Source organism: Salmo salar, chromosome ssa03 (genome assembly GCF_905237065.1).
Source record: "Salmo salar chromosome ssa03, Ssal_v3.1, whole genome shotgun sequence".
Classification (NCBI taxonomy): Eukaryota; Metazoa; Chordata; class Actinopteri; order Salmoniformes; family Salmonidae; genus Salmo; species Salmo salar.
The window spans coordinates 10275200-10294877 of NC_059444.1; the positions used below are offsets into that span (position 1 = coordinate 10275200).

Below are 19678 nucleotides of genomic sequence, written 5' to 3' on the forward strand. Positions count from 1 at the left end.
TTCCAGGAACTTTCACTAAATTCCCTGGTTTTCCCAAAATCCCGGTTGGAGAATTCGGGGTACCAGGATTTCTGGAAAACCAGGGAATTTATTGAACGTTCCCAGAATTTTGCAAACCTAACTGTCCCTGATTCACTCAAACTCTTATTCCTGACTAACGGAAACTCAATAGTTATTTTTTTTACGTTTATTTAATCAGGCAAGTCAGTTAAGAACAAATTCCCATTTACAATGACGGCCTAGGAACAGTGGGTTAACTGCCTTGTTCAGGGGCAGAACAACAGATTTCTTTTACCTTGTCAGATCAGGGATTCAATCTTGTAACCTTTCGGTTACTAGTCCAACGCTCTAACCACTAGGCTACCTGCTGCCTTGTTATGCCGCCCCGTTATGACTCAATGACTTAGTTGACTCAGTAAGTCAAATTCTGACCCTAACTCAACCTCTCCCTGATTGCTATTCTACATCAAAACATTGAAATGATGACTTGTACTGGGGTCTTTCTGTCATCAGGACAGCGAGGTCCGCAGGGACAGCCAGGTTCTGGAGGCTATGAATGTAAAGGGGACAAGGGAGACCTGGGCGCTCCAGGGGGCAGAGGCATGGACGGGCCCACAGGGGACCTCGGACCTCCAGGGCTACGGGTGAGTCACTCCACTGAAGAATACAAGACTAACTAAATGTTGCTTATGTTAGAACGTGCCTTGAATGCTGAAAAAGATAGATGTTATAAATAATACTGTGTATAATTTGAAGTCTATGGAGTTATTGCTTGAATTTATTTTTACCCCCTAGGGACCAGGAGCCATCCCTGGACCTCCAGGACCAATCGGGTCCCCAGGTCACTCTGGAACCCCAGGAGTCCCCGGTAATCTTATTTTATTCACAATCTTCTGCATTTTCTTTCTTCAGTAAACCAAACCTGCCATTACAGTATAGTGTTGTGTACACCAAACCTGCCATTACAGTATAGTGTTGTGTACACCAAACCTGCCATTACAGTATAGTGTTGTGTACACCAAACCTGCCATTACAGTATAGTGTTGTGTACACCAAACCTGTCATTATCCTAGTGATGTGTACACCAAACCTGCCATTACAGTATAGTGATTACAGTACAGTGATGTGTACACCAAACCTGCCATTACAGTATAGTGATTACAGTATAGTGATGTGTACACCAAACCTGCCATTACAGTATAGTGATGTGTACAGCCAGGAGTTTCTTCTAAACGCTTGTCCTGTCCATGAAGAACTCTGGGCGCTGGTTCTATTTCAAGCTCGTGTGTGTGTGTGTGTGTGTGTGTGTGTGTGTGTGTGTGTGTGTGTGTGTGTGTGTGTGTGTGTGTGTGTGTGTGTGTGTGTGTGTGTGTGTGTGTGTGTGTGTGTGTGTGTGTGTGTGTGTGTTTATTCAGTGTCTCTTGATGAACTGTGTTGTTTTAGGTGAAATGGGTGATCCTAGTTATAACCCCGGCCCGAAAGGTACAAATGGATCCAAAGGCCGGCCAGGACCACCAGGTCAATATTTAACACTGTCAAATTAAACACTGACAACTCAATATTTAACACTGAAAAGGCAACATCTAACACTGACAGCTCAACATTTAACACTCAACATAAAAAAAACGGACAACTCAACATTTAACACGGAAATCTGTACATTTAACACTGGAAATTCAACATTAAACACTCAACATTCAACACTGAAAACCATTGAGTCTATTTTTAATTAATCAATGCAACGCTAAATAGTATCTTTAACACAATTTGTTCTAAAGCAGTTAGTCAAACCTACTCAAAGATTTGTTTATGTACATATACAGGTGGTCCGGGACTTGACGTGCCAATGAGACCCAAAAAGGGGGATCCGGGCCCACCCGGTTACACCGGCAACCAGGGACCTCCAGGTCCCAGTGGGCCGCCAGGACAACCAGGATTAACAGGTTCTGTATTCTTTCTTCATGTGGAACTACAAGCCACATGGCCACCGTGATTCATTTCATCCAAACGGCATATTCTTTCTTACTAATGAACTATTCTATGCTCAGTTGGTAGCTCAGTTGGTAGAGCATGGTGTTTGCAACGCCAGGGTTGTGGGTTCGATTCCCATGGGGGGCCAGCACAGAAAAAGAAAAAAAAATCTATGAAATTGTATGAAATGTATGCATTCACTACTGTAAGTCGCTCTGGATAAGAGCGTCTGCTAAATGACTAAAATGTAAAATGTAAAAATGGGTAAAAGTGAAGGTTATGCCATGTCTTAGCTACGGGTACCACATGCTAATGTTAGCACAATGAGTCTTAGCTACGGGCACCACATGCTAACGTTAGCACAATGAGTCTTAGCTACGGGCACCACATGCTAATGTTAGCACAATGAGTCTTAGCTATGGGCACCACAGGCTAACATTAGCACAATGAGTCTTAGCTACGGGCACCACAGGCTAACGTTAGCACAATGAGTCTTAACTACGGGCACCACAGGCTAACGTTAGCACGATGAGTCTTAACTACGGGCACCACAGGCTAACATTAGCACAATGAGTCTTAGCTATGGGTACCACAGGCTAACGTTAGCACAATGAGTCTTAACTACGGGCACCACAGGCTAACGTTAGCACAATGAGTCTTAGCTACAGGCACCACAGGCTAACATTAGCACAATGAGTCTTAACTACGGGTACCACAGGCTAACGTTAGCACAATGAGTCTTAACTACGGGCACCACAGGCTAACGTTAGCACAATGAGTCTTAGCTACAGGCACCACAGGCTAACATTAGCACGATGAGTCTTAACTACGGGCACCACATGCTAACATTAGCACGATGAGTCTTAACTACGGGTACCACAGGCTAATGGGTCTCAATAGCTCCTACTTTAGTTTTGGCTAAATCCATTGCTAAATTCAAGTTGCCTTCTCCCTGCCAGGGCCCCCAGGTCCTGAGGGTCAACAGGGACACAGCCCTCCAGGCCTGCCTGGCTTCCCCGGACGCAAGGGAGACAAAGGATCGCCAGGACTGACAGGTACAGTTGAAGTTGGAAGTTTACATACAGCTTTGCAAAATACATTTAAACTCAGTTTTTCACAATTCCTGACATTTAATTCACCACTTTATTTTTATTTTTTACATTCACCACTTTATTTTAAGAATGTGAAATGTCAGAATAATAGTAGAGAGAATGATTTATTTCAGCTTTTATTTCTTTCATCACATTCCCAGTGGGTCGTACGTTGACATGCATTCAATTAGTCTTTGTTAGCATTGCCTTTAAATTGTTTAACTTGGATCAAACGTTTCGGGTTGCCTTCCACAAGCTTCCCACAATAAATTGGGTGAATTTTGGCCCATTCCTCCTGACCGGGCTTCTGTAACTGAGTCAGGTTTGTAGGCCTCCTTGCTCACACAAGCTTTTTTAGTTCTGCCCACACATTTTCTATCGGATTGAGGTCAGGGCTTTGTGATGGCCACTCCAATACCTTGACTTTGTTGTCCTTAAGCCATTTTGCCACAACTTTGGAAGTATGCTTGTGGTCATTTTTTTTCTGAGGTCTTGGCTGATTTATTTTGATTTTCCCATGATGTCAAGCAAAGAGGCACTGAGTTTGAAGGTAGGCCTTGAAATACATCCACAGGTACACCTCCAATTGACTCAAATGATGTCAATTAGCCTATCAGAAGCTTCTAAAGCCATGACATAATTTTCTGGAATTTTCCAAGCTGTTTACAGGCACAGTCAACTTAGTGTATGTAAACTTCTGACCCACTGGAATTGTGATACAGTGAATTATAAGTGAAATAATCTGTCTGTAAACAATTGTTGGAAAAATGACTTGTGTCATGCACAAAGTAGATGTACTAACCGACTTGCCAAAACTATAGTTTGTTAACAATAAATTTGTGGAGTGGTTGAAAAACGAGTTTTAATGACTCCAACCTAAGTGTATGTAAACTTCCGACTTCAACTGTAGTTATGCAAATGTATATGAATGTGTGTACCTGTCTGTGATTCTAGTGGTAACATTCGTCTTTGTCGATGTTTTTTCTATCCTTTGTCTAGAACAAGTCATTTTACAATGTTGACCTTGTTGAACAAGATGCAAACAGTTGGAAAACATGTATTTTATGTAAGTGTTTTTGCTTGATCAGGGCCACTGGGCTACCAGGGGTTTCCAGGTCAGAAGGGTCCTCTTGGCCCACGGGGCTGCAGCACGGCAGGCCTGGCTGACAGTTTCCTGCTGGCCCGACACAGCCAGACCATCAGAGTGCCTGACTGCCCCCAAGGCACCACCCTCATCTACTCTGGATACTCTCTGCTCTTCATCAATGGCAACAAAAGGGCTCACGGACAAGACCTGGGTAATGGAGTATGGAGACGCATAATCAATTCATCTGAGACATAAACACACACTTGAGTTGGTAGACTTTACATTCACACACACATATACATACACACACACACACACACACACGCACACGCACACTGTCACAACACGAAAATAAACTATGCACAGATGTATTATTTATACCAACATTTCAAATGTTGGAGATAGAGGGTGTAAAGGTGTTAGAGGGTGTAAAGGTGTCAGAGGGTGTATAGGTGTCAGAGGGTGTATAGGTGTCAGAGGGTGTAAAGGTGTTAGAGGGTGTATAGGTGTTAGAGGGTGTATAGGTGTTAGAGGGTGTATAGGTGTCAGAAGGTGTATAGGTGTCAGAGGGTGTATAGGTGTTAGAGGGTGTAAAGGTGTCAGAGGGTGTAAAGGTGTCAGAGGGTGTATAGGTGTTAGAGGGTGTAAAGGTGTTAGAGGGTGTATAGGTGATATAGGGTGTATAGGTGTTAGAGGGTGTAAAGGTGTCAGAGGGTGTAAAGGTGTCAGAGGGTGTATAGGTGTTAGAGGGTGTATAGGTGTTAGAGGGTATAAAGGTGTCAGAGGGTGTATAGGTGATATAGGGTGTATAGGTGTTAGAGGGTGTAAAGGTGTCAGAGGGTGTAAAGGTGTCAGAGGGTGTATAGGTGTTAGAGGGTGTAAAGGTGTTAGAGGTTGTAAAGGTGTTAGAGGGTGTATAGGTGTCAGAAGGTGTATAGGTGTCAGAGGGTGTAAAGGTGTCAGAGGGTGTATAGGTGTTAGAGGGTGTATAGGTGTTAGAGGGTGTAAATGTGTCAGAGGGTGTATAAGTGTCAGAGGGTGTATAGGTGTTAGAGGGTGTATAGGTGTTAGAAGGTGTAAAGGTGTCAGAGGGTGTATAGGTGTCAGAGGGTGTATAGGTGTCAGAGGGTGTATAGGTGATAGAGGGTGTATAGGTGTTAGAGGGTGTAAAGGTGTTAGAGGGTGTATAGGTGTTAGAGGGTGTAAAGGTGTCAGAGGGTGTAAAGGTGTTAGAGGGTGTATAGGTGTTAGAAGGTGTATAGGTGTCAGAGGGTGTAAAGGTGTCAGAGGGTGTATAGGTGTTAGAGAGTGTAAATGTGTCAGAGGGTGTATAGGTGTCAGAGGGTGTATAGGTGTCAGAGGGTGTAAAGGTGTCAGAGGGTGTAAAGGTGTCAGAGGGTGTATAGGTGTTAGAGGGTGTATAGGTGTTAGAGGGTGTATAGGTGATAGAGGGTGTATAGGTGTTAGAGGGTGTATAGGTGTTAGAGGGTGTATAGGTGTTAGAGGGTGTAAAGGTGTCAGAGGGTGTAAAGGTGTTAGAGGGTGTATAGGTGATAGAGGGTGTATAGGTGTTAGAGGGTGTATAGGTGTTAGAGGGTGTAAAGATGTTAGAGGGTGTAAAGGTGTCAGAGGGTGTATAGGTGTTAGAGGGTGTAAAGGTGTCAGAGGGTGTATAGGTGTTAGAGGGTGTATAGGTGTTAGAGGGTGTATAGGTGTTAGAGGGTGTATAGGTGTTAGAGGGTGTATAGGTGTCAGAGGGTGTAAAGGTGTTAGAGGGTGTAAAGGTATCAGAGGGTGTATAGGTGTTAGAGGGTGTAAAGGTGTCAGAGGGTGTAAAGGTATCAGAGGGTGTATAGGTGTTAGAGGGTGTAAAGGTGTAAGTAATATGGCGGAACTCCCAACAAGCCTATCAGCAGGCAAGGTGGAGTTATAATACCATGTGGGCTAATACCTATCCAATCCCTTCAGATCTACAGTGTCTCGGGGCCACGATAAAGGTGTCATTTGGGGTGATTGAGGTGCTAATATTGTGACTTTAGCCTTCTTTGATGACCTCACCACTGTCCCCCCAGGCTCCATGGGCAGCTGCCTGCCTCGTTTCTCCACCATGCCCTTCCTGTTCTGTGACACGGACGACACTTGTCGCTACGCCGCACGCAACGACTACTCCTATTGGCTGTCCACAGAGAAGCCCATGCCACGCAGCATGGACCTGATCAGAGGAGACGAGATCAGCAGCTACATCAGCAGGTACACAGCCCAGAGAGAAAGGACTCACACACACACTGACTCACACACACACTGACTCACACACACACTGACTCACACACACACTAACTCACACACCCACACACCCGGTATGTTAATTTCATCATTTGTAGTGCTTTTTTAAGTCTAGGATCTGTATAGTTATAAGGAAATAACAATTTACAGTAACTCATGTCTGGTCAATGATTAAATTAACCTCCATGCAGCCAAATGTTCTATGACAGTCTGGAACCCCAGGACTCACACACTGACTCACACACACACACTGACTCAAACACACACTAACTCACACACACACTGACTCAAACACACACTAACTCACACACACACTGACTCAAACACACACTAACTCACACACACACTGACTCAAACACACACTAACTCACACACACACTGACTCAAACACACACTAACTCACACACACACTGACTCAAACACACACTAACTCACACACACACTGACTCAAACACACACTAACTCACACACACACTGACTCAAACACACACTAACTCACACACACACTGACTCACACACACACTAACTCAAACACACACTAACTCACACACACACTAACTCACACACACAAACATACTTGCAGGCCAAAAAATCCAATTACACTGTGTGTGTGTGTGTGTGTGTGTGTGTGTGTGTGTGTGTGTGTGTGTGCGCGTGCGCGTGTGCGTGCGTGCGTGCGGGTGGGTGGGCGTGCGTGCATGTAATTAGGTGTTCAGTGTGTGAGGGCAGCTCCAATGCCATGGCCATCCACAGCCAGACTGCCCAGCTCCCAGACTGTCCTGGTGACTGGGAATCCCTGTGGACTGGATACTCCTTTGTCATGGTAACAACCTAGCCTGGTGGAACCATCCTGACCTTTATCATGGTAACAACCTAGCCTGGTGGAACCATCCTGACCTTTGTCATGGTAACAACCTAGCCTGGTGGAACCATCCTGACCTTTGTCATGGTAACAACCTAGCCTGGTGGAACCATCCTGACCTTTGTCATGGTAACAACCTAGCCTGGTGGAACCATCCTGACCTTTGTCATGGTAACAACCTAGCCTGGTGGAACCATCCTGACCTTTGTCATGGTAACAACCTAGCCTGGTGGAACCATCCTGACCTTTGTCATGGTAACAACCTAGCCTGGTGGAACCATCCTGACCTTTATCATGGTAACAACCTAGCCTGGTGGAACCATCCTGACCTTTATCATGGTAACAACCTAGCCTGGTGGAACCATCCTGACCTTTATCATGGTAACAACCTAGCCTGGTGGAACCATCCTGACCTTTGTCATGGTAACAACCTAGCCTGGTGGAACCATCCTGACCTTTGTCATGGTAACAACCTAGCCTGGTGGAACCATCCTGACCTTTATCATGGTAACAACCTAGCCTGGTGGAACCATCCTGACCTTTGTCATGGTAACAACCTAGCCTGGTGGAACCATCCTGACCTTTGTCATGGTAACAACCTAGCCTGGTGGAACCATCCTGACCTTTATCATGGTAACAACCTAGCCTGGTGGAACCATCCTGACCTTTGTCATGGTAACAACCTAGCCTGGTGGAACCATCCTGACCTTTGTCATGGTAACAACCTAGCCTGGTGGAACCATCCTGACCTTTGTCATGGTAACAACCTAGCCTGGTGGAACCATCCTGACCTTTGTCATGGTAACAACCTAGCCTGGTGGAACCATCCTGACCTTTGTCATGGTAACAACCTAGCCTGGTGGAACCATCCTGACCTTTGTCATGGTAACAACCTAGCCTGGTGGAACCATCCTGACCTTTATCATGGTAACAACCTAGCCTGGTGGAACCATCCTGACCTTTGTCATGGTAACAACCTAGCCTGGTGGAACCATCCTGACCTTTGTCATGGTAACAACCTAGCCTGGTGGAACCATCCTGACCTTTATCATGGTAACAACCTAGCCTGGTGGAACCATCCTGACCTTTATCATGGTAACAACCTAGCCTGGTGGAACCATCCTGACCTTTATCATGGTAACAACCTAGCCTGGTGGAACCATCCTGACCTTTATCATGGTAACAACCTAGCCTGGTGGAACCATCCTGACCTTTATCATGGTAACAACCTAGCCTGGTGGAACCATCCTGACCTTTATCATGGTAACAACCTAGCCTGGTGGAACCATCCTGACCTTTATCATGGTAACAACCTAGCCTGGTGGAACCATCCTGACCTTTATCATGGTAACAACCTAGCCTGGTGGAACCATCCTGACCTATTTCACTTCACATATCAGTCTGGCATTGCTCTTCTTTGATACATTTTGTGCATATGTCTGTAGTGAAGGGCATTATTCAAAATGTACTTGTCTGCGATTGGATCACCTTCAACCAATCAGAGGACTGCCTAATTGTGGTATTCTGTCCTAGAGCCACCTTTTGTTTCTGAGAGGATGCTGATTGGTTCTAATTTACAGAAAATGGCCAGACTGATTCATGAAGTGAAACAGAATGGTGAATGATGCGATCAGGCTGGTTCCACCTGGCCACTAACAATCTGCTCCCTGTATTACACATATCCATATATACTGTTTAATATCTGTACAGTATATGTGTACATTGATAAATGCGATTGATATGAATGATAATGATGTGAATGATAATGATATGAATGATAATGATGTGAATGATAAGGATGTGAATGATAAGGATGTGAATGATAAGGATGTGAATGATAGTGATGTGAATGATAAGGATATGAATGATAATGATGTGAATGATAATGATATGAATGATAATGATGTGAATGATAAGGATGTGAATGATAAGGATGTGAATGATAAGGATGTGAATGATAGTGATGTGAATGACAATGATTTGAATGATACGGATGTGAATGATAAGGATGTGAATGATAAGGATGTGAATGATAAGGATGTGAATGATAGTGATGTGAATGATACAGATATGAATGATAATGATGTGAATGAATGACAATGATCTGAACGGTAATGATGTGAATGATAAGGATGTGAATGATAATGATGTGAATGAATGATAATGGTGTGAATGATAATGATGTGAATGAATGATAATGATGTGAATGAATGATAATGATGTGAATTAAATATCATAGTAGCAGCGTATGGAGCAGAGTCCATTGTGCCATCATTCAAAACTCAGTCTAACTAACTCTCCTTCTCTATACTGCTCTACCCCTCACCACTTCAAACCCCTGCTTTCTTTCCATCCCCCGCTTTCTTTCCATCCGTCGCTTTCCATCTTGTCATCTCCTTTCTTTTTCCCTTTCTCCTCACCTCTCCTCATTTTCTATACTCCTCTCCTCCTTTCCATTCCCAATTGCTTCCCATCTCTTTTCTCTTCTCCTTTCTCCTCCACCGTTCTCCTCTACCTCTCTCCTCCACCTCTCTCCTCCACCACCACTCTCCTCCACCTCTTTCCTTTTCTCCCAGCAAACGGGTGCGGGTGCTGAGGGGTCGGGCCAGCCCCTGGGCTCCCCAGGCTCGTGTCTAGAACACTTCCGCCAGGTCCCCTTCATCGAGTGTCACGGCCGAGGAACCTGTAACTACTTCCCTGACTCCTACAGCTTCTGGCTGGCCTTGCTCGACCCCATCCACATGTTCAGGTTAGAATAATCTCAGCAGAGACTGATTCGGTGTGTGTGTGTGTGTGTGTGTGTGTGTGCATGGTGGGGATGGAGGCCTGCAAAGTGTGTGCAGACTTTTGTTCTAGCCTAGCTCTAACATACATGAAATGTCCACCTATCTATGCCTAACCTAATCTATCAACACTGTATCATATTCTGTTTTGTTCTATGCTATACTCAACTATACTATACTATGTTGGATTTCATTTGAAGTTGTAGACTTCTTGTGTTTTACGATGTATCTGTCAACTCTAATGGTATAATACCCTGTATTTTAAAGCACAGTATACAGTAATACTGTTGTCAGATTGAACTAAACCATATGTCATGGTACTACTCTAAATAGAGCCTACTTTCCTTACAGTGCATACTTTACTGATCTAGGATCAGTTTTGCCTTTTAGATCATAATGAATCAAATGATATGGAGTGGGCGGACATGATCCTAGACCAGCGCTCCTACTCGTTAATGCTTTGTGAATATGGGCCCTGTTCTGTGTGCTCTCCCCCCTGCAGTAAGCCTGTGCCCCAGACGGTGAAGGGACGTCTTCTAGAGAATGTCATCAGTCGCTGCCGTGTATGCAGGAAACCATGAAGCAATGGTAGTGCATTATAACCCACATTCAGCCTCAGGCAGTGCAAAATGAACCATTACTTTGATGGATTTAACAATGATAATAATCATATTCTAATGTATTTATAATTGGGTGTTCTTTCAGACAAATCCAGCTAGGCTCAAGCAATCACTCAAAATATTTGGAACATGTAAGATACTATTTGCAAACTGGTATGGTTCCCAGTCCAAAAGACACGGCTGAATTATTCCGGATCAAGACTGACATGTTTATTTAAGATACCTTGGAACTACTGTTAACATCACCTTCTGGGTTGTAATTATATTGAGCCCTTGCACTGAGGACCACACACATGTGATTTTAATGTAACTAAGTGGTTTTATAAAGTCTCAAGCACTGTACTGTATATAGCTATTGTGTTTGTCTCTATTAACATGTATATTTGATAATGTGTCTCGGGTATTCCCTTCAACATAGGTGCTCTCTCACAACAAAAAAACATGATTTTTTTTGTGTTTGTAAAATTTTTTTATTACAATGGTTGGATAATTCCAAATAAACATTCACTCGGAGTTGCGTCTGTGTAATTGCTTGAGTTTAGGTCTAAATGCCATAACATTTTCTTTGCAGACAATCTGCATTTTTACATTTACCTTTTAGTCATTTAGCAGACGTTCTTATCCAGAACATCTTAGTCAGTGCATTCATCTGAAGATAGCTAGGTGAGACAACTAACCACATATCTCAGTCATAGTAAGCACATTTCTCCTCAATAAAGTCTAACTATACTCATTGCCATGAATAATGTCACGTCTCTTCTCCCCTTGTCACGTCTCCTCTCTCCTTGTTACGTCTCTTCTCTCCCTTGTCACGTCTCTTCTCTCCTTGTCACGTCTCTTCTCTCCTTGTCACGTCTCTTCTCTCCTTGTCACGTCTCTTCTCCCCTTGTCACGTCTCTTCTCTCCTTGTCACGTCTCTTCTCTCCTTGTCACGTCTCTTCTCTCCTTGTCACGTCTCCTCTCCCCTTGTCACGTCTCCTCTCCCCTTGTCACGTCTCCTCTCTCCTTGTCACGTCTCCTCTCCCCTTGTCACGTCTCCTCTCCCCTTGTCACGTCTCCTCTCTCCTTGTCACGTCTCCTCTCCCCTTGTCACGTCTCCTCTCCCCTTGTCACGTCTCCTCTCCCCTTGTCACGTCTCCTCTCCCCTTGTCACGTCTCCTCTCCCCTTGTCACGTCTCTTCTCTCCTTGTCACGTCTCCTCTCCCCTTGTCACGTCTCCTCTCCCCTTGTCACGTCTCCTCTCCCCTTGTCACGTCTCCTCTCCCCTTGTCACGTCTCCTCTCTCCTTGTCACGACTCTTCTCTCCTTGTCACGTCTCCTCTCCCCTTGTCACGTCTCCTCTCCCCTTGTCACGTCTCCTCTCCCCTTGTCACGTCTCCTCTCCCCTTGTCACGTCTCCTCTCCCCTTGTCACGTCTCTTCTCTCCTTGTCACGTCTCTTCTCTCCTTGTCACGCTGTCAGGGTACTGTACTGTTAATGAGTGGGTTAATACACCACCCAGGCCCACTGAAGCCCATTCCCCCCAGTGGAATAACTTTGATCTGAGGATGCCGGATCATCTTCATTCATCTTTATGACCAATCACAGTAGTTGGCGTTAGCCTGCATTATGCTGTTATGAGAGGTCAGACCCAATTACTTGAGCATGAACAACACAACTGAAAGCTTGTTTTGATGTTTACCGTTGCTTGGAAATAAAATGGTGACATATGGCAAACCTCATTGACTGGCACTAGATTGAAACATTATTGACTAATTCCAAACAGACCTTGGAACTCGCTTAACCAGATGGATATTTCTAAGGAACTTGTGTAAACCTGAAATGACCATCTAGATGACATGGACTATTCAGTGGGAAAGAGCTCCATCGTACAGCCCTGACATCATTAACATTCTATCACACATGAGTAGGTTACACATCACTTTGGTTGGCAGGGAAACCGCCTTCATAGCGAACTGAGAGAACAGGTCTGGGCAGGACATCCTATGTTTGAACAGGTCTGGACAAGACATCCTATGGAAATAACAAATGATGTGAATGTGTGCAGTCAGTGTACTAGTGAAAGCTGGCTATAGCCGGTAGCTAATGGGAAAACACATGCGTCTGTAAGTCTACATTCACTTTCCACAGTATACTGTTTTGTTTCCAAAATGTAATTCTACATCACAATTTACTGTTCAGTAAGAGACTAAAAGACCAACATCCTGCTCCTGAAATATAACATTCTCTCTTTGTTAACTTCCACAGTCACAATCCCTATTACAAGAATCCTCTCATTTCCTAAATTAAAAGGTCAACACACTGGAGCTGTCCATGGTGCTGAAGGGCAACACACTGGAGCTGTCCATGGTGCTGAAGGGCAACACATTGGAGCTGTCCACGGTGCTGAAGGGCAACACACTGGAGCTGTCCACGGTGCTGAAGGGCAACACACTGGAGCTGTCCACGGTGCTGAAGGGCAACACACTGGAGCTGTCCACGGTGCTGAAGGGCAACACACTGGAGCTGTCCATGGTGCTGAAGAGCAACACACTGGAGCTGTCCATGGTGTTGAAGGTCAACACACTGGAGCTGTCCATGGCGCTGAAGGTCAACACACTGGAGCTGTCCATGGTGCTGAAGGTCAACACACTGGAGCTGTCCATGGTGCTGGAGGTCAACACACTGGAGCTGTCCATGGTGCTGAAGGGCAACACACTGGAGCTGTCCACGGTGCTGAAGGGCAACACACTGGAGCTGTCCATGGTGTTGAAGGGCAACACACTGGAGCTGTCCATGGTGCTGAAGCGCAACACACTGGAGCTGTCCATGGTGTTGAAGTTCAACACACTGGAGCTGTCCACGGTGCTGAAGGTCGACACACTGGAGCTGTCCACGGTTTTGAAGTTCAACACACTGGAGCTGTCCATGGTGCTGAAGGTCAACACACTGGAGCTGTCCACGGTGTTGAAGGTCAACACACTGGAGCTGTCCATGGTGCTGAAGGTCAACACACTGGAGCTGTCCACGGTGCTGAAGGCCAACACACTGGAGGTGTCCATGGCGCTGAAGGTCAATAGAAAAGTCCATAAAGGTGTTACAGCAACGAGTTAGTAGAAAAAACGGAATTTGTTATCGCCTGGCTACGTGTGTGCATGTGCCTGTGTGTGTGCGTACGTGCGTGCGTGTGTGTCTGTACTTATGTGTGTGAATGCCGGCTGGTTTGACGGGCCAGCTGGACATTTTAATCAGCCATGAGCCAATGACCCTTTACATTCTCTCTGTGATGATTCCGTTGTCTTGTTTCTCCTTCACTCAGTAGGAAAGGACTCATTAAAGCTCCCATGCAGTCTTTTTTATAGATCTTTTAAATCATCACTGCAAGTCTAATAAATCACTGTTTGTGTATATTTCATAAAAATAACTCCAAATGTATTTTTTGTCATTTATTTCGCTGAGCCTCCTTTTGCCATTGAAATGCTCAGTCTGATCATGTGGGCGTGTTGATACAATTTTAAATATATTTACATACACAGCCCTGATTGGCGGATAGGGTCGTCTAGACTCAGTCTAGAGCCTACCCCGCTTACCCCTTGAAAGTAGAAGGATACATATGCAAATAAAAGATGACTGGTCATTGGTCAGAATAATCAGATCAGATTGTGATGTCATGCTGTGGGCCAAAATGCCATCCCACCTGAACGGGCTGAAATTACAGCTGTTTTTTATTTTCTTCAAAAGGCTCTTACACTAAAAGGGCATTATCATAATTTTTTCAATTTCTGTGTTATTTCGACCTCATAGTGTGGAACTATTATAAAAAAATACAGAAATCACATTTTTGACTGCACTGCCTCTTTAAATCGCACTACCATCAGAAAAACGGTATTGGCCCCGAAGGTAGAATAACTAAAACTCACTCACCCATTTAATGGCTGTGGTCAATAGCTTGAACATCCCAATGTCATAGTGGATAACAAAGCCACAGCATCTTTAGAAAACACTACTTTGACGTAAGGCAATAACAGAAAGAAGCGACATGCAACTACTATGTTTGAATGTCACTTTTTTACGTATTCTAATGAGACCATGTTGCAGAGCATAGTAAGCCATAGGAAGGCACTACTACCACAGTTAATAGCCTAGTGGTTAGAACGTTGGGCCAGTAACCTGAAAGTGTTGCTGGATCGAATCCCCGAGCTGACAAGGTCAAAATCTGTCGTTCTGCCCCTGAGCCAGTCAGTTAACCCACTGTTCCCTGGGCACTGAAGATGTGGATGTTGATTAAGGCAGCCCTCCGCACATCTCTGATTCAGAGGGGTTGGGTTAAATGCAGAAGACACATTTCAGTTGTGCAACTGACTAGGTATCCCCCTTTCCCCTTAATATTAGAAAGCCATTTTCTCGGACACGTTGAGGACACGTTGCGGACACGTTGGGGACACGTTGCGGACACGTTGTGGTTGCGGACACGTTGTGGACACGTTGCGGACACGTTGTGGTTGCGGACACGTTGCGGACACGTTGCGGACACGTTGGGGACACGTTGCGGACACGTTGGGGACACGTTGAGGACACGTTGGGGACACGTTGAGGACACGTTGGGGACACGTTGAGGACACGTTGCGGACACGTTGAGGACACGTTGCGGACACGTTGTGGACACCATGCAAGGTGCAATGAACCAGTGAGTGACGGGCACTACTACCCCCTGTACTAATAGGATTAATCCACTTAGTGGAAGACTAATGGCAGCGGCGCGACATGATCCTCCTATAGTATATCATTCAATAAAGTCGCGCGCTATCCCCTTAAATGGGCAATCTGCAGTTGAAACAAAAACAAAGTATTTCCCGTCACTGTTTCTGTAAAAATTTAAGGGATGGGGCTGGAAAAATGTAACCACTGTCAAATTCATACACAAAGCTACTGATGCAAGGAATGACCGTCCATGCTATAAAAAGTATAATTTTGACCATGTTTTGAGGCTATACAGTGTTTGTTTAAATTTACTTTGTTAACAAACATTGGAGTAAAAAAAAGCTTCTATTTTAGATTGTGATGGAGTTGAACTAATCTCATGAAGCATTTATAAGTTATAAACTTCAAGAATCAATGTGTAGGTTACATATCATTAATTTATAAATAATAAAAGATATATATCAACTGCAGATTGCGCCTTTAGGGTCTACCTTCTTCCCTTTCAAGGTGAACTCCCATAAGAGGAGCCATATTATTTTGTCTTGGGTTTGCCAAGCATTACTTTCTAGGTATAGGAATTATCAATGGCTTGTGATAACAACATTAAACATGCATTTTAATTCAACATAATCTAAGTGACTGGTCAGCTAAGGCTACTGTGTGAATACATATATGCTACAACCAGGGCCAGGTCCATTTTTAGCACAGCGGGCCTGTATAACATGTTTGTTGTTTTTTTGCGCAAAATTAGCATTATTTGGCTAATAATGTGGGCCTCAAGGGAAAATGGGCCGGTGTGGGGACCTCAAGGAAAAAAAATGGGCAGTTGTGTTAGAAATGCCAGGGACGATTTTTGGTCCAAGTCTGCCCCTGTCTACAACTGTAATAAGAGGGGTGGGAGAGGGGATACTACGGACTAACAGATATATGTCAAACAGAGTGTAAATCTTCAGTAATAGACAAGGCAGAGGGAACCAGTGTGGAGCATGCCGCGATGATGAGCGACTTCCGTGACCTCTGTATCCCCCAATGTCTGCCCGTTTTATGGCGCAGAAAAAAGGGTTAATGAGATCACTTTTGCGCCATGTCGGTGTCATTAACGTTTTATTTCACGAGTGCACATTGCGCGGCCAGTCGCACGGAAACCAGCTTGTAATAGCAGTGTGTGGATCTGTGTGCGTGCAAATATGTGAAAACAACCGATGATAACATTACATTCACTTAGGCCTCTAGATCCGCAATGACGTGAGTGTGGGTACCAGTTATAGCTGAGGCAGTAAGAGGAGAAAAAAAACATGTAGGCCACACACAGCACGAGTGGAATTTATGGTCTGAATAAATGGTGCGTTAAAGACTTACAGGCTACAAATTAAAATTACCTGTAACATGTTTTATTATGCCCCAACATCTCGTTGTCAAATATGCAGTTTTGCAACTATGAGAAGAACAAGAGTTGCCTTTAGTTCCAGACCCCTAATGACTGCTGTAAATGATCTGTCACATCACATGCTTTAATGCATCACTGAGGACAAATACAATTTTATTACCTCACCCTCATCTTACGTAATACATTGGTTTAAAAAGACCAGCTACCGAGGCAGCTGCAAGTTAGTCACAGTTTCGTTCCATCATTCCATCTTGGGACATCTCATCTATACCAGCTCGACAGACCTACCAGAGTCCAGATGGCCCTCACCGGAATCTGGTGCGCATTTGTGCTTGTGTGTGTCACTCTGTGTCAGATGGGGAAGGTCGACTCTTTCGTTAACGAGGATAAACCAACATGGCTCGAAACATTACAGGATAAACAGGTGAGGAGCATGGTGTTCTATTAGTACCTTTTTAAAGTTTGTGAAAATTAGGCGATATAAAGTTGACGTTACTTAGTGGAACGTGCTTGCATTAAATTAAATGAGTGGATTTGTCCATTGTGCTGAAATGGCTAATTGGAAGAATGGCAGTAAACGCACAAAATGACAGGCTCCTTCACTTTGGACGTTTTATTTCAGTAGACTAGCCTACCTATGCTAGGCTATATGCTATTTTAATTAACAAGGAATGCATTTAACATTGCAGCTATATAACATGTCTTTTTTTCTTTCACAGGTATCCGCCGCCGACGACAAATACAACCTCGTCTGGTTGCTGTACAAGCTTTCACAGTCACACCATGACAACACGTTCAAAATAAACTTCCCCCCTCATGGACCGGAGAGTGTCGGGAAACCGGAGAGTAGGCGCGAGACTATACCACAGGACTCGCGGGTTCGTAAAGAAGGATGCAAAGTGTTCTTCTGGAAGTCATGGACCGCATGCTGACCGACGGGTTACTTTTACTCCCAATCACATGACCTTTGAATCGACGACAGATTTTATTACAAATCCTTACCAGCTTGCCAAAGTTTTTACTAAATTGTTAATTTAACGTATTTTTTTTTTTTTTAATTAATTTTAAGTTACATGGTTGTGAGGCTATAGCCTATTTATCAAGTTGAAATAAAATCAGAATTATTTATTAATCGTTTGTCTCCAGAATTATACTTTTCTTTCTCTCTTTCTCTCTCTCTCTCTCTCTCTCAATTCAATTTCAATTTAAGGGGCTTTATTCACGTGAGAAACATGTTTATATTGCCAAATCAAGTGAAATAGATAATACACAAAAGTGAAATCTCTCTGTCTGTCTGTCTCTCTCTCATTTCTTAGAATGGCAGATAGCCTACTGTTCTAAGAAATACTATGTGATGATACAGATTAAAATGGACTTGAAATGGGTAATCTGCGTTTGATAAATCCATTTATATTTTACTTTTAAATGAATGATGTATACCTGTAGGCTACCCATGTATTCTTTTTAGACATTTATATTTATCTCTGTTATTTTTTGTTGGGGGGGTTACAGGAACATTATCCATTTCAAATGATATGTTTCTAATAACCTGTAACCATAGGCTCATTGTTTCTTGAAGAATATAACTTATAAATGCCTCATGAGCTTAGTTCAACTGTCGTACTTCATCACAACCCAAAATATAAGCTTGTTTTACTCCATTGTTTGTAAACCATGTAGGCTAATTGTAAACAAACACAGTATAGCTGTTAAACACGTTAAAAATGATCATTTGATATCTTGGATGGTCAGTCCTTGTATTCATAGCTTTGGCTATGAATTTGAGAGTGGTTACATTTCTCCATCCCCAAGGAATTACAAAATCTATAAATATTACAATGAGCAATGTCAGAGGAACAATGTCAGAATATAAATATATATGAATATGATGGTGTGTATAGACATTAAAGACAGTATATGAATAGAAAAGGTGTGTAGAGCAGTAGTTATATAGGATGAGCCTTGACCTGAATACAGTATATACATATGAAGTAGGTAAAACAGTATAAACATGATTAAAGTGACCAGTGTTCAATGACTATGGACACAGGGCAGCAGTCTCTAAGGTGCAGGGTAGAGTACCGGGTGGTAGCTGGCTAGTAACAGTGACTAAAGTTCAGGGCAGGGTACTGGGTGGAGGCTAGTAACAGTGACTAAAGTTCAGGACAGGGTACTGGGTGGAGGCTAGTAACAGTCTCTAAGGTTCAGGACAGGGTACTGGGTGGAGGCTAGTAACAGTGACTAAGGTTCAGGACAGGGTACTGGGTGGAGGCTAGTAACAGTGACTAAAGTTCAGGGCAGGGTACTGGGTGGAGGCTAGTAAGAGTGGCTAAAGTTCAGGGCAGGGTACTGGGTGGAGGCTAGTAACAGTGGCTAAAGTTCAGGGCAGGGTACTGGGTGGTGGCTAGTAACAGTGACTAAAGTTCAGGGCAGGGTACTGGGTGGAGGCTAGTAACAGTGGCTAAAGTTCTGGGCAGGGTACTGGGTGGAGGCTAGTAACAGTGGCTAAAGTTCTGGGCAGGGTACTGGGTGGAGGCTAGTAACAGTGGCTAAAGTTCAGGGCAGGGTACTGGGTGGAGGCTAGTTACAGTGACTAAAGTTCAGGGCAGGGTACTGGGTGGAGGCTAGTAACAGTGGCTAAAGTTCAGGGCAGGGTACTGGGTGGAGGCTAGTAACAGTGACTAAAGTTCAGGGCAGGGTACTGGGTGGAGGCTAGTAACAGTGACTAAAGTTCAGGGCAGGGTACTGGGTGGAGGCTAGTAACAGTGGCTAAAGTTCAGGGCAGGGTACTGGGTGGAGGCTAGTTACAGTGACTAAAGTTCAGGGCAGGGTACTGGGTGGAGGCTAGTTACAGTGGCTAAAGTTCAGGGCAGGGTACTGGGTGGAGGCTAGTAACAGTGACTAAAGTTCAGGG

The 19678-nt window shown here is 44.1% G+C and overlaps 1 protein-coding gene and 1 non-coding gene across 2 annotated transcripts in view; both read left to right on the top strand.

The window, feature by feature from the left end:
- The window catches only part of LOC106598248 (collagen alpha-5(IV) chain), a 46407-nt gene extending 35197 nt beyond the window's left edge, over nucleotides 1-11210 (top strand). Inside the window, exons 30-39 of the mRNA XM_045714797.1 lie at nucleotides 514-644; nucleotides 796-868; nucleotides 1444-1518; nucleotides 1824-1943; nucleotides 2931-3026; nucleotides 4151-4360; nucleotides 6222-6399; nucleotides 7141-7255; nucleotides 9871-10043; nucleotides 10580-11210. Coding sequence (XP_045570753.1) covers nucleotides 514-644; nucleotides 796-868; nucleotides 1444-1518; nucleotides 1824-1943; nucleotides 2931-3026; nucleotides 4151-4360; nucleotides 6222-6399; nucleotides 7141-7255; nucleotides 9871-10043; nucleotides 10580-10658 — 1250 coding nt within the window. The 3' untranslated portion in view covers nucleotides 10659-11210. The remainder of the gene's footprint in view (nucleotides 1-513; nucleotides 645-795; nucleotides 869-1443; nucleotides 1519-1823; nucleotides 1944-2930; nucleotides 3027-4150; nucleotides 4361-6221; nucleotides 6400-7140; nucleotides 7256-9870; nucleotides 10044-10579) is intronic.
- A 5774-nt stretch (nucleotides 11211-16984) lies between these two features.
- On the top strand, nucleotides 16985-17892 carry LOC106598589 (uncharacterized). Its single transcript, XR_006769409.1, has 2 exons — nucleotides 16985-17188; nucleotides 17484-17892. It is a non-coding gene; the product is annotated as an uncharacterized protein (transcript).
- The last annotated feature ends 1786 nt before the right edge of the window (nucleotides 17893-19678 follow it).